Source organism: Anolis sagrei, chromosome 4 (genome assembly GCF_037176765.1).
Source record: "Anolis sagrei isolate rAnoSag1 chromosome 4, rAnoSag1.mat, whole genome shotgun sequence".
Taxonomy (NCBI): Eukaryota; Metazoa; Chordata; class Lepidosauria; order Squamata; family Dactyloidae; genus Anolis; species Anolis sagrei.
This window is the reverse complement of record NC_090024.1, coordinates 177,242,089-177,257,322: the sequence shown is the minus strand read 5'-3', so window position 1 is coordinate 177,257,322 and position 15,234 is coordinate 177,242,089. Positions and strand designations below refer to the sequence as shown.

General features: G+C 49.6%; 1 protein-coding gene across 1 annotated transcript; it reads left to right on the top strand.

Annotated features, from left to right (window-relative positions):
* Nucleotides 1-1,806: 1,806 nt before the first annotated feature.
* Nucleotides 1,807-7,432, top strand: FOXD2 (forkhead box D2). The gene has a single exon (XM_060773464.2). The coding sequence runs from the start codon at nt 2,122-2,124 to the stop codon at nt 3,445-3,447; it is 1,326 nt and encodes a 441-aa protein (XP_060629447.2). The 5' UTR covers nt 1,807-2,121; the 3' UTR covers nt 3,448-7,432.
* Nucleotides 7,433-15,234: the final 7,802 nt, after the last annotated feature.

Sequence of the window (15,234 nt, the reverse complement as noted above, 5' to 3'; positions counted from 1 at the left end):
TAAAGACCTTGTGAAGCTACAACTCCCACGAATCTATAGCATTGAGCCATGGCAGTGAAAGGCTGGAGCCCTCTTGTTTCTTTGCCACCGTTCTGGTTGGAGGCACGGGGGGGGGGGGGGGGCTAATGGCCACTAGCGGCCTCCTTCATTTCAATTTCCAGGTGTTTCCCGTGGGGCTACTGCATGGTAATCTGTTGCGTGGGTCCAGTCTGTGGTCAACACACTATCAATATACACACTGTTAAAGTCAATTTCGCTATCATCTAGGCCAGGCATGGGCAGACTTGGGCCTTCCAGGTGTTTTGGACTTCAACTCCCACCATTCCTAACAGCCTCAGGCCCCTTCCTTTTCCCCCTCAGCCGCTTAAAGGAAGGGGCCTAAGGCTGTTAGGAATGGTGGGAGTTGAAGTCCAAAACACCAGGAAGGCTCAAGTTTGCCCATGCCTGCTCGATAGGCGACTTGAAGTCAAGGCAGCAATATAGTGCCTGTATTGTCATTTTGGATTGCAGTCTTGGCAAAAGGCCCATCTGCATCACAAACGAGTCCACCGCCCCTCCATTAAAATGAGACATCTTGATCTTTATGGATTGTTTTAATCTTGATGCTAGGACAGCAACTGTGTAGATGCACTCGTCACCTCAGCCAGACTCGCGCGTCTTGACCGGGAAGGCCCGGGGAGTAGTTCAAATGAGACTTTCAGAGCGGCAAAATGTCTTGTTTTTAACAAAATACGGGTTGGGTTGACCCGGGAGGTTTCACCCTCATGCATTTAATAAGCGCCCTTTCCCTTTCCAAACATTAACGATCACCTTCAACCGGGGAAACAAGCAAAGCGGCGCTCTCGGGCCTGGCGAGAGAGAAGCCCCGGCAAAGGGAAAGAAGCACCAACAACAGCAGCCTCCCCGCTTGGAGAAATGAGGGATGGATGGGCAGACCTCGCAAGGCGGGATGGAAGTGGCCTTGAGCGGAGAAAGAGTGTGGCCTTCATGGAACCTGGCGCAGACTCTAAGGCAGAACGGAGGGGCCTCAGGAGACAAACGCAGGGATAAGCGATGCAGGGAGGCTTCCAGGTCACAAAAGCGCCTGAGGATTAACTTTTCCTTTCTGTTGCACATAATAAATCGTCAATTTGTGTCCTATATGTATATAGGATGCTTTTTTTGTGTCAAGAGCAACTTGAGGAACTGCAGGTTGCTTCTGGTGTGAAAGAATTGGCCGTCTGCAAGGAGGTTGCCCAGGGGAAGCCAGGATGTGTTACCATCCTGCGGAAGGCTTCTCTCATGTGTCCGCAGGGGAAGCTGGAGCTGACAGAAGGGAGCTCACCCCGCTCCCCGGATTCGAACTACCAACCTTTCCCTTTCAGTCAACAGTTCTGAGGGCATAAGGGTTTAACCCAGGAATCCTCAAACTGCGGCCATCCAGTTGTTTGAGCATCCAACTCCCGGAAGCCTCAACCAGCTTGTTGAATTGTGAGAGATTCTGGGAGTTGAAGTCCCAAACAGATGGAGGGCCACCGTTTGAGGATACCTGCTTTAATCCATTGTGCCACAGGGGCTCCATAGGTGTTATGGCATTGTAAATAAACAACAACAAAAGAGTGAGTCCACAGGGAGACCTCTTGTGACTCTTGCCCCACCCTGTATGCATGTATGTTTGTGTGAATGTGCATATCTATATTAATTTGGCGCGCGCCCCCTCCCTCCCTCCTCACCCCCCAACCCAATCCGAAGGGCACGTGACGCGCGCGCGGGGCCGCCCTATAAAAGCTCCTGCGGCTTTCGGAGGTGGCTCAGTGCGATCAGGAGGAGGCGAGGAGCGCGGGAAGAGAGGCGCTGTTCCTCCCCAACCCTCCCCCTTCCTTTCTCCTCCCTCTTTCCAAAGAGCCGTCCCCAACCCCGCTCAACTCCTAAGCACCTACTGGCGGTCTCCTCGGTTTGAAGGGCGGGCGTTGCTGAGGGAGCGGCTCTTCTCTGCTTCAGGAGGAGGGGGAGGAAAGAGGAGAAGGGGGGGGGGGGGAAGGAGGCGGAGGCGGCTCTTCCTGGGACTCCTCCTCCTCCTCCTCCTCCCTCGAGCTGAGCGGAGGAGCGCAAGCCGGAGCGGAGCGCAGAGCCAGCAGCACCATGACCCTAGGCTGCAGCAACGGGAGCGGCCGGGCCTGCGGCTTGCTGGCGGGCGGCTCTCCCACGGTGGTCTCCGCGACCTCGGCGGAGGAGGAGGAAGAGGAGGAGGAGGAAGAGGAAGAAGACGTGGAGGACATCGACGTGGTGGGCCCCCCGCCCGCGGAGCATGGCCAGGCCAAGTTCAGCGAGGAGGAGGAGGAAGAGGAGGAGGAAGAGCTGCGCCTCCTCGGCCCGCCGCCGCCCGCCCAAGCAGGACCCGAGGCCAGCCCCGAGGCCCCCACGCCTGCCTTCTCGGGGGGCCCTCCGGCGCCCTCTTCGTCCTCGGGAGGAAGCAGCGTCCCTGCGGGGTCGTCGGCACCGGGCAAGAACCCCTTGGTGAAGCCGCCCTACTCCTACATCGCGCTGATCACCATGGCCATCCTGCAGAGCCCCAAGAAGCGCCTGACGCTGAGCGAGATCTGCGAGTTCATCAGCGGGCGCTTCCCTTACTACCGGGAGAAGTTCCCGGCCTGGCAGAACTCCATCCGGCACAACCTCTCGCTCAACGACTGCTTCGTCAAGATCCCCCGCGAGCCGGGCAACCCGGGCAAAGGCAACTACTGGACCTTGGACCCGGAGTCGGCCGACATGTTCGACAACGGCTCCTTCCTCCGCCGCCGGAAGCGCTTCAAGCGGCAGCCCCAGCCGCCGCTCCACCCGCACCCGCCGCCGCCTCCTGAGTTGCTCCTCCGCGCCGACCCGGCCTCCTTCCTGCCGGGCTTCCCTTACGGACCCTACGGCTACAACTACGGGCTGCAGCTCCAGAGCTTCCATCACCATCACCACCACCACCACCACCCCGGGGGCAACAACGGCGGGGCAGCGGCGGTGACGGGGAGCTTCCCTTTCCAGGCTTCTCCTTGCGCCTTGCCGGCCCCTCCGGGCCTCTCCTCTTTCTTAGGGGCCGAGCTGAGTGGGCGGAAAGCCTTCTTTCCCGCCGGGCCGCTCAGCCCCACCGCCTCCCTCCTGCAGAGCCTCAAGGCGGACCCGCAAGGCGCCGGCAACAGGCCTTCCTCCTTTTCCATAGACAATCTCATCGGAGGAGGAGGAGGAGGCGGCGGCGGCGGAGGGGCGGCCCCGCCTCCCCCCAGCAGCTCAGCCCCCGGCGCCCCCGCCTCGCCCTTCGCTCCGAGCCACGCAGGAGGCCAAGCCCAAGTCCTGGCCCTGCTCTCCCCGGCCCTGGCCCCGCTGCCCGGCCCGCTGAGCCTCCCACACGACGGCCCCCTCCTCCCCTCTGGACAGAACTTCGCCAACAAACTCACCAACCTCAACAGCTGCCCTTTTTAGAAACACGAGCTCCCCCTTCTCCCCAATCCACATCCAACTCCCCCCCCCCTCACCCCATCTGTCTTTAGCCCTCCCTCAGTCTCCACTCTCACAATTGCCTTCCTAATGTGTTTTTAAAAGGTAGGAACTCTTCCTTTCCTTGTTTTTTCAAAAGAGAAACCAAGCTGTTGTCGAAAGTTTTCATGGCCAGAATCACTGGGTAGCTGTGAGTTTTCCGGGCTGTATGGCCATGTTCCAGAAGCATTCGCTCTATGATAGCCATCCTCAGAGGTTGTGAGGTCTGTTGGAAACTAGGCAAGTGGGTTTATATAACTGTGGAATGTCCAGGGTGGGAGAAAGAACTCTTGTCCGCTTGAGGCAAGTGTAAATGTTGCAAATGGTCACCTTGATTAGCATTTAATGGCCTTGTAGCTTCAAAGCCTGGCTGATTGCTGCCTGATTGCTGCTTTTGTTGACTTGGGATCTATAGGAACAGAACACAAACCTTTGGTACTCACTAGAATTTCTCTCTATCCAATGACAGAATGGCCTTGGAGCTTCAAAGCCTGGCTGCTGCCTTCCTGGGGGAATCCTTTGTTGGGAAGTGTTAGCTGGCCGTTATTATTTCCTGTCTGGAATTCCCGTTTTCTGAGTTTTGTTCTTTATGTACTGTCTTGATTTTTGTGTGGTTTTTTTTAATACTGATAGCCAGATTTTGTTCATTTTCATCGTTTCCTAAATGCTAATTTAGCCTTGATTATCTGCTAATCACCCATGGCCAATTGCAACATTCAAACTTGCCTCCAGCAGAAATTAGTTTTTTCTCCCACCCTGGACATTATTGCACAGATATATAATCCTCACTTGTCTCACAACCTCTGAGGATGCCTGCCATAGATGTGGGTGAAACGTCAGGAGAGAATGCTTCTGGAACATGGCCAGACATCCCGGAAAACTCACAGTAACCCAGAAACCAAGTTGTTTGGACCTCTGTCCGCTGGGTCTACGCGGCCAAATATAATGCAATTTGAACTGCGTTTTGAGGTCACTGTGGAGTAGACCCACATCATCCACTTCAAACTTAGTTCATACTGCATTGTTTGGCGGTATAGATCCAGCCTGGGTTGATTTGGGCTCGTGTGTGCGTGCACGTGTCTGTGTCTGTCTTTTCCGGATCGTTGTTTCTTTTTGTTTAGGAAGGGGAGGGGCCCCGGGAAGAAAGCTAAGCTCCCCAATCTATTGCCAATCACTCTTTCTCGCGGTGGTTTCAATATGTAAATCCCAAGGTATTAAGGCTGGATGGACACTGCCATAGAATGCATTTGATCTGCATTCTATGGTCAGTGTAGATCTATATAATGCAGTACGAATTGCATTGTGCCATCATTAATAATTGTAATGCATCAAGTGGCACATGACAAGGACTGGACCTACACTGTGACATAAGGAAACATCACACTAGAGAAAAAAAAATCCACTAAAATCCGTTTTCTGCCTCCTGCAGAATTCTGGGGTTTGTAGTTTAGGGAGGAGCCTTTAACAGCCTCACTAAACTACAAACCCCAGAATTCTACAGGAGGCAGAAACTGGGTTTAAAGTTGATTGTTTTTCTCTAATGTAATGAAGTATATAATGCAGCTGCATTAAATGGTGAGTGTAGACCCCTATAGTGGACTTTGAACTGCCTTGTGGGGGGTCTACTCTTACCATATAATGCATTATTTGGCGGTGTGGCTCCAGCACGAGTCATTTTGCTGTGGGTACGGGGCATAGTTTTATTAAGGCTGTTGCAGTCCCAAGGCACTTAGGAAGGACACCCTGTGGCTCTCCCAGTCCTTTCTTGGGGTGCAACTGCACTGTAGAATTAATGCAGTTTGACACCACACCTCAATGCTATGGAATATTGGGAGTTGTAGTTTTATGAACTCTTTCGCCTTCTTTACTAAATAGTGCTATTGCCTCACAAAGCTACAAATCCCAAGACTCTATAGCAGGCATGGGTAAACTTGGGACCTCCATGTGTTTTGGACTCCAACTCCTACCATTCCTACCAGCCTCAGGCTTCAGCCACTGAGGGGGAAAAGGAAGGGGTCTGAGGCTGTTAGGAATGGTGGGAGTTGGAGTCTAAAACACATGGAGGTCCCAAGTTTGTCCATGCCTGCTCATACATTGAACCATTACAGTTCAAGTGACGTCAAACTGCATTAAGTCTGCATGAAGTTTCATGGTCCAGATCTCAGAAGTCTCAGTTTCGTCTGCTTCCCAGTAAAAGGTCCCAAAATGGCAACCTTTTAGTTCACCCAAGCATTTCTATGAGCTCAGGAGTGTCATTGCCCCAGTCGCCATATTCTCGAGAGGTCTCGGGATCACCCTCCTACAAAACGGCAGGGATTAAGACTTTATCAGCCCGGCCCTCCCACGTTGGAAGTTTCCGAAAGATCCCTTTAAAGCGGATCCGAGGAGGTATTATTCAAGGGATCCCCGTCCTTGTTGGCCAGCTGCATTTAGAGAGCTCAGAGTCACACCTCAGAGCCAAAATTAATGCAATTTGCCACCATTTCAACAACTACGGCTCAATACTAAGGGATCCTGGGAGCTGCAGTTTGCTGAGGCAGCAACATTCTTTGGTAAACAAAGCTATGGACCTTTTAAAACTCCCGTGATTCTATACTATTGATCCATGGCGGTTGAATTGGTGTCAAAGTGCATCCATTCTGCACATCAGGGCCCTTTCACACAGCTCTGTATCCCAGAATATCAAGGCAGGGAATCTCATATTATCTGAGCGTGGAACTAGGGCCCTTCCACACAGCCCTCTAATCCAGAATATCAAGGTAGAAAATCCCACAATATCTGCTTTGAACTGGAATATATAGCAGTGCGGACTCAAATAACCCAGGGCCCTTCCACACAGTCCTATATCCCAGAATATCAAGGCAGAAAATCCCACAATAGCTGCTTTGAACTGGGTTATCTGAGTCTACACTCAGATAATGTGGGATTTTCTGCTTTGATATTCTGGGATATGGGGCTGTGTGGAAGGGCCCTCAGATAACTCAGGGCCCTTCCAAACAGCCCTAAATCCTAGAATATCAACATAAAAAATCCCACAATAACCGCTTTGAACTGGATTGTCTGAGTCCACACTCAGATAAAGTGGGATTTCCTGCCTTGATATTCTGGGATATAGGACTGTGTGGAAGAGCCTTGAATAACCCAGTTCAAAGCAGATATTGTGGGATTTCTTGCCTTGATATTCTGGGATATGGGGCTGTGTGGAAGGGCCCTCAAATAACCCAGTGTAAAGCAGATATTGTGGGATTATTTGCATTGATATTCTGGGATATAGAATATCCTGTGTGGAAGGGCCTTCAGTTGTGCCTCGCATTACAGCCTTAAGCCCCGTGCTTTATTTATGTGGGTGGCGGATCAGAAATATTGCACTAGGGACGCTTCCCTCTTGTCTCCCTAGAGAGATCCTTCTCATCTGCGTTTCCCATTCCTCGGGGGGGGGGGGGGGATCCTTGATTAGACTTTGGGCCCTTCCACACAGGATATCAAGGCAGACAATCCCACAAATATCTGCTTCGAACTGGGTTATCTCAAGCCACACTGCCCTATAATCCAGTTCAAAGCAGCAACTGTGGGGTTTTATTCAGCTGTGTGGAAGGGGCCTTTCTCTTCCTATGAAGAGCCACCGCTTCCCAAATTCAAGATGATTGGTTTTTGCAACCGGAGTGAGACTGCTTCTCCAAAGGCCAGGGGGTCTCGTCCTCCCCCCCCCCTCCCGCCCCTTCTGCGTGCGTGTTTTCTTGTGTCTCTGGATCGATTTGTCTGTATATCTTGCCCACCGGAGCCTACTTGACTCTTTCCACTAATTGTGCACCCTTTCCTATTTTATTGAAAGAATTGTGAATACTTTTTTGATGTGGAAAAGGCAACGTAATTTCCTTTTGTCCGCCTTTGGTGTAAATTAATAAATGTTTATGAATTCTTTTAAAAGAGACCCAGTCGGTTTGGCGACTCGCTTTCTTAAAAAACGATACCGAAGTAATAACTAACCTTAAAGGTTGGGGGAAAACGGGAGAAAAGATGGTTTTCCTCTACAAAAAAAAAAAAAGAGGAAAAATCAATGCAAATGAAACTGTGTTTGGAATAGAGAGTTGAAACCACTTTTAAAATATACTTTGAGAAGTTGAGTGTATCGGTCCAATTCGGATCGACAATAAAATATATTTATGAGTAATGTTTCAGGTTGGATCTACAGCGCCAAATAATGCAGTTTGGTGTATTGTCGAAGGCTTTCATGGCCTTTCATGGAATCACTAGGTTGTTGTAGGTTTTTCGGACTATATGGCCATGTTCTAGAAGCATTATCTCCTGACGTTTAGCCTGCACCTATGGCAAGCATCCCTTTGAGGATGCTTGCCATAAATGCAGGCGAAACATCAGGAGAGAATGCTTCTAGAACATGGCCATGTAGCCCGAAAAACCTACAACAACCCAATACAGTTTGAATTACATGATATGGCCAGTGTAGGCCTATATAATGGAGTTTGAACTGCATTGAATTGTATAACGCTACACTGTCCATATAACTGCCGTTGTGGCGCAATGGGTTTAACGTTTGTGCTGGCAGGACTGCTAACTGAAGGTCGAGGTTCGAATCTAAGGAGCGAGGTGAGCTTCCGTCTGTCAGCTCCAGTTTCTCATGCGAGGACATGAGAGAAGCCTCCCGTAGGATGGTAAAATATCCGGGAGTCCGCTTGGCAACGTCCTTGCAGACAGCCAATTCTCTCACACCAGAAGTGATTTGCAGTTTCTCAAGTCGCTCAAGACACAAAAAATTAGAATTGTTTGGGGATGCAGCGTTAGGGCCCAGCCTACCTTTGCATAGCCAGGTCAAGACTAGGATGCTTTTCGTTCTCTACAAAATACTGTATACAATGTTTTGGGTCCATCCATCAGCAGCATACAATGTAAACAATGTTCGAGGGGCAATCCATTGTGTACAATATCTTAGGGTGCATCCTAAAGCAGGAGACTTTTAATTCTTTACGAATACTGTATAAGACGAATAGGATTGTAGTTTTACATATAGTGAGAGGGGAAAGGAAGGGGCCTGAGGCCAGGAATTGTGGGAGTTGAAGTCCAAAACACCCGGAGGGCTGAAGTTTGCTCATGTCTGTTCTACACTGATGATATAATATAATGTAGTTCAAGCCTGTGTTACTGATCTCTCTGATGCAAAGGTAGGCTGGGCAAATACCTTCGCATATAAGTCGAACCAAGTTTCCCTTATTTATCTATCATGACATCCATCATGTTTGATATACTTCATCACACTAGAGAATGAATCCACTTTAAATCCGTTTTCTGCCTCCTGCAGAATTCTGGGGTTTGTAGTTTAGTGAGTCTGTTCTGCAGGAGGCAGCAACCGGATTTAAAGTGGATTTATTTTCTAGTGTGATGAGTCTTCCCATCTTCTGTTTACAACCGGTAATGTCAAGCATAAAATCATTTGTTTATTATAAATATAGTCATATTTTTCACCATCCTTTAAAAAATCCCAATGTTAACTTTGACAACCCCAAAAGTTTTTGTTTTCGGAAAAATACTTGGAAGTTGCCAGGCATTTCCTCAAGGAGGCAAACCATACTCCCACTCTTCTTTTGTTTGGGTTGGAAATGTTGACACATGGAAGAAGGAGAGAAGTATATGGCGGGGGGGGGGGGGGCTGTTAGGAGATGGGGGGAAATGTCAGGTTTCTCCTCCAGAGCCCAGAGGGTTGGGTTGACTGTCTGAAACCCGAGTCCTTCTGCCTAAATTTGTGAGCGCTTGGAGGGTGAAGGGAGGGGGGGAAAGGCCACACGAAGTAAACAGAGTCTCCTCTTCGTCGGGGCTTTGCCCTCGAAAGAAATGTCTTGGCGTTTGTAGCCAAATGTTGCTTTGCTTTCCTTGAACCAAACTCTCCCCTAATCTCCCAGCCCCGCGGCTGTCTTGTCAGCTTTTTCAAAAAAGCAATCCTGAAAAGAGGAATCAAGGAAACGGATCGACCTCCAGCCCTGTTCTAAAATCATTCATTTACTTTTCGCACGTCTCTTAATGGACTCCCTCCCCCATAGAGCGCGGCCTATGGAAAAAGAAGGGAGGGGAGATAAAGGGCTTCTCCTAGCCTTTTCCATCTGTCTTTCAACCCAGGCTCTCTCTCTCTCTCTCTCTCTCTCTCCCCCCCCCCCCCCCACAACTCCCTTTCTCCTCTCCCCTTCCCACACTTGAGTTTGGGGATGTGGTTCCCTGAATTCAAAGGCCGTGTGTGCCTCTGTCCCTCCGTCTCTCGCGTCTCCTCGGGTCCACATTTGCTTTTGAAAAGCCGGTTCGCTGTCGGGACCCTCGCTGCTCCCCTTTCAAGTCCAATCCCCACAAAAGAGGCTACAAGGCAAAACAGGGGGAAGCTGGGGAGTGGTGGGGAGGCAACGAGAGACAGAAGGGGCCCAAGGAATCTATTTTCCAGGTTGCTGAGCACATGCTTCCAAATGGAAAACGCTTTTGTGGCGCTCCTTCCATTCCGCCCGGCCCAGAAATCCCTTCTAGCTTTTCAGCCAAGACTCCCGTCCGAAGCCACAAAGGTGTTGGAGCCCTTTTGCAAGGCCGCCCTTGGGAAGGCCGGGATCCCCGAGGAGGCCGCGTGGGAGGAGGTCACGGGACTTTGCTTAGGAGGAAGGTGGATTCCTTCCTACGTTCAGTGCAGTGACTAACAGAGAGCCCCCGCCTCCCCAATTAGGTCAGGAATGGAAACGAGCGGAAACGAGTAGGAAAGGTCACCCCTGACCCTTCCACACAGCCCTATATCCCAGAATATCAAGGCAGAAAAATCCCACAATATCTGCTTTGAACTGGGACGCATCCACATAGCCCTATATCCCAGAATATCAGGGCAGAAAAGCCCACAATATCTGCTTATTGTGGGATTTTCTGCCTTGATATTCTGGGATATAGGGCTGTGTGGAAGGGCCCTGGATAACCCATTTCAAGCCCCTACCCCCCAACTTGAAACTTTTGGCTGAACGTTGCGGTTAACACGAGAATCTGAAGATTAAATGGGAAGGGAAATTCCACTTAAATGAATTGAATCGCTTATGGCCGCAGTGGGAAAGGGATTGCCCAGGAATCCAGAGCAATTCCAGCCTCACAACCTCTGAGGATGCTTGCCATATATGCAGGCGAAACGTCAGGAGGCAATGCCTCTAGAACATGGCCAAATAGCCCGAAAAAACCTACAACAACCCAATTCCAGCTATGTTTCTGTTGGAGAACTTCACGAGGCATTTCGGATCTCAAAAGGGGAGTTGAAAGGGGAAAGCTTCGGTGTGAAAAAGGACTTATTTCAGAGCCGGAGCCTCATCCAAATAAAAGGTACACCTACCTTGTAGAATGAATGTAGTTTAACGCCCTTTGCCTGCAGTAGATCAATGCTAGAGAGAGAATCCTGGGAGTTGTAGCTCGGTGAGGGACCAGCCCCCTTCGGCAGAGAAGGCGAAAGATCTGGGAATTTCACAACTCTCGGGATATATAGATCAGGCATGGGCAAACTTGGCTCTTCTTGGTGTTTTGGACTTCAACTCCCACAATTTCTAACAGCTGTTAGAAATTTATGGGAGTTGAAGTCCAAAACACCAGGAGGGCCTGAGTTTGCCCATGCCTGATCTATAGCATTGAAGTGCAGATGCCCTGCCAGGATGATGACCTACACGGCGAGGAGAGCGAAGCTTACCAGGAAAAGACAAGGAAAAAGAGCCCGGAAAAGTCCGGAAAGGACTTGGCACCCGATTCTCTCACTTTTCCTGGTGACCTTCCCAAAGCGCGGACTTCTTCGGGTTTCCCTCTCTCTTTCATTCATTCAACAGGTCTGAGTTGGTATCTGTTTAGAACTGAATTGTTTTTCTCCCTTGGTTTGGCGAGGCAATGCTGTGTGGGCCGTGTGTGTACCATAATATTCGTCTTTTTAAACCAAAACTCCAGAGAGATTGGTTTCCACGCAGGGTCCTCCGTCCGTGGAGAGGCTTCAGCGGGTTCCTAGCGCACCCGCCAATAGCTGGGAAGGAAGACTACTTTGGGAGACAATACTGTCCTAATCTCCAGAGAAAGAGTTCCTGTGGGAAAAGCTTCAGGGGTGTTTTTCTCTCTCTGGGATTTCTGACGCAAAGCGGAAGGACATCTGGAACTTGCCCTTTTCCCGCGGGGAGCGTTAGGCATTGGGGCTGGAGGCAGGGCGGCCTTTCTAAGGGGCGAAAGAGTCTCCCCCTCGGTCCTCCCGCGATGGGTTTGATTTCCTTTCCCTCCCCTTTAATTGCCGCTATTTAGATGTCACCCAGGAGGTGAGCGAGGCCCTGCAGCCCTTCCTTCGCCGGGGTGGGGGGATTTCTCTTGCCCCCAAAGAGAAAGCCCCCCTCTTCCTCAGGAGACTTGCCTTTACTCCCCCAAGTTCTAGTGTCTCCTGTTCCGCAGGTATAGAAATTTAGGGAAAGATTCATTAGGGAGGGAACGCCCTCTCACTTGACACCCCCTCCTCTTCACCACCCACAAAAGAAACAAAAATAAAATAGGCCTGCACAGGTTTAGAAGGTTGTACTATTTGTACATTACCCCTTGGCAAAACATTTCTTCCTTTTCCATCCACTGGAGTACATACAGAAGAAGGTGTGCAATTTCTCGGAAAGTGGGGTGTTTTCTTCCCTTGAAAATAGTGTCTAAAAAGTGTTTTTTATTTATTTTGTATCAAAAGCGTTGCATAAATTAGTATAAAATTGATGAAAATAGAAGGAGCACAAGCGGCTGAATATCTTTTGACCAAAACCGGCAACAACGACCTCATTGTCTGTAGCTTCAACCAATTCTTCCTCTGTACATGAGGCAGGGCATTACGGACAAGTATGCAGATGCGGTGCTGCGCAGAGAGAGGGTCTTTAGTGGTTTCAGGATGGCATTGACACGCGGCCTTTTTTCCACGTAGGAGAAAATGGTAGAATTTTAAAAACAACCTTTGCTTCCCTCTGATCCACAGTTTCTCCATCCACCAAAGCGGCATTCCCTTTCCTAAAGCATGAGTTTTGTATTACAAATCCCACCAGATCTAGGCTGTAGTTTGGGTGACCGGTGCTGGGGGCCGGAAAGCAAGACCCCGAGGGTTGGCGAAGGCAGCATTAGAGCCCTGACCAAGTCAACGTGGTTGCGCTTTCCATTGGAAAGTGTGAATAGACAACCACCCTAAAAATCCAGCCCGATTTCGGCTTCCCGAGCTTTAGGGAAGCCAACTAAGGATCAATCTAGATCCTGAGCTCCTTCTTCGACCCTCTCTTACATTGAATTCAATGGATCTATTTCCTAGGCCAGGATGTGACAATGGTTGTGTGTTCAAGTGGGAGGAAAACTGACTTAAGAAAACTGGTGTGAGAATTGGCCGTCTGCAAGGACGTTGCCCAGTGGACATCCGGATGTTTTACCATCCTATGGGAGGCTTCTCTATTGTTCCCGCCTGGGAAGCTGGAGCTGACAGACGGGAGCTCTCTCTGTCTTGCTCACATTCGAACCACAGACCTTCAGATCAGCAGTTCAGCCTTGAGTTCCTGATGTATTTATTTATTCCCTCTGGTCTCCTACCTAAGGATTTCAAGGGTTGCCGGTTGACAGGCAGGAACACCAAATCCGGCCCCTTTGGCTGGAGAGATCCAAGCCCCGCGAGGCGTCGTGGGTGGCAAGGGGTTCCGGCCCAGTCCGAATTGGGATCCGGATTTAGATGGACGTGTGTCTCCTTCCTGGGTCTCAGGGACTGCTGAATCACTAGGGATTGTCCTTCTCTGGAGAAAAAAAATCAGAAAAAGGCGAAAGAAAGCGGGGTCTTTTCGTTTCATCCCGGCCTGGAGGGAGAAAAAGAAACGAGGAGGGAGGGCGCACATGGTGTTTGCTTTTCTTTTCCCACAATCGAGCCCTTCTCCTCCCGAAATGGCTCATCTTCGGCCCGCTTCTGGTTCCCATTTCTCTCCGCCGCCAGAAGCCTGGAGGGCGCGTTTGAAAGTGATTTGGGAATTAGGAAGGGTCAGGATCGCCGCTGCCTCCTGCCTTTGACTGGAGCCTTGTTGTTCTCCAACTAGAACCGAGAGGGGGGGGGGGGTGGAGTGTGTGTGTGCGTGTCCGTGTGTCCAGGGGTGTGAAACGTGTGTGGGGGGGGGGGGGTCTCTTGTTCCGCCGCCCTGCGCCGACGTCTTCACGGCAAATTGAAGGCCTTAATGATAGGAGCGATTTCACTTCGCCTGCCTTGGGACTCCTTCACCATCGGGGCCGGAGAGAGTTTGTTTCTACGCCTCAATAAACCCCTTCCCTTGAAGACATGCTTGAATACAGTGGATAATTGAAAAAACTATGTATTTGGGTAGGAAACCTCTTTATTAAGGAACAAATGACCCGCATTTGTATTCAACACAACTGAAAACTTTGCAAGGAGGAGACGATTACTTTTTGCCTTGTCCGGAACACACGATTGTTGTGTTTTTTATATTATCTACAATAGGATACTTTTGCGCGCGTGTGTGTGTGTGCATGTATATAGCAGGTGCGCGTGCATATTATTTATGCATGCATACATTCCTTTTTTTATCTGGGCAAATGTGTTTTAGAACACATTTCCGAGATAAAAATCCGTAATGTGAAAGTTGTATTCTTATTTAATTAGGTACTACTTAATGAACATATATGCACACAGCATGTGTATGATATATATAGTTAATGGGCCAAAGTGATTAGGTACTACTTATTAAACATATATGCACACAAGTATATCTATATCTATATCGGTAAATGGGCCAAAGGGGTACCTATTTATTTACTCCCATTTGCATGTTTTCTAACTGCTAAGTTGGCAGAAGCTGGGGCTAACAGCAGGAGCTCACCCCGCTCCCCAGATTCGAACTTTTCTGTCAGCAAATTCAGCTCAGCCTGTGTCAGGGAGCCTCCAAATATATCTATATCTATATATCTATATCTATATCGATAAATGGGCCAAAGGGGTACCTATTTATCTACTCACATTTGCATGTTTTCGAACTGCTAAGTTGGCAGAAGTTGGGGCTCCCCAGATTCGAACCGGCAACCTTTGTGTCAGCAAGTTTAGCAGCACAGTTGTTTAACCCGCTTTGCCAGGGAGGCTCCAAATATATATAGCGTAGTGTAGAACTAGATATGTGTTCTGCCACACGTTTCTAGTCATTCTTTTAACTGGGTTGTTGTAGGTTTTCCGGGCTGTATGGCCATGTTGTAGAAGCATTCTCTCCTGACGTTTCGCCTGCATCTATGGATGGCATCCTCAGAGGTTGTGAGGTCTTTTAACATTATCAGAGTGTCTTTCAGTTCGGTCCAGTTAAACGAGAGCCTTTGGAAAGGGGGTGTCTTATTTTATTTTATTTTTTTAAAATCAGACACGGATTTCCTGTATAGCAAGAGGAGAAATAAAGTGATTGGGGTTTGAGGTTGAGACAGTGGAACTGAGTGAATTTTTTCTCTCGAAGTCGCCATTTCATCCCCAAGGAGTTCTGTTGAGTGCAAGGAGGAATGAATCCAATTTAAAAGTATTTGTTTCATTGTAGTTTGGATGGATGGATGAGGAAGGAGGCTGGTTCAGAAGGGGGTCTGCCTTGAGGGAGGGAGGGAGCGACCACCCACTTTCCCCATCCTTACAGTACAATCCATGAACCGATGGTTTAAGCTTTGGAGTTCCCGGTGGCTCTATGGGTTAAACCAGGCATCCTCAAATTG

Bases quoted from the DNA above. Each gene is read 5' to 3' on its own strand.
- FOXD2 (XM_060773464.2), top strand. From the start codon at position 2,122: ATGACCCTAGGCTGCAGCAACGGGAGCGGCCGGGCCTGCGGCTTGCTG.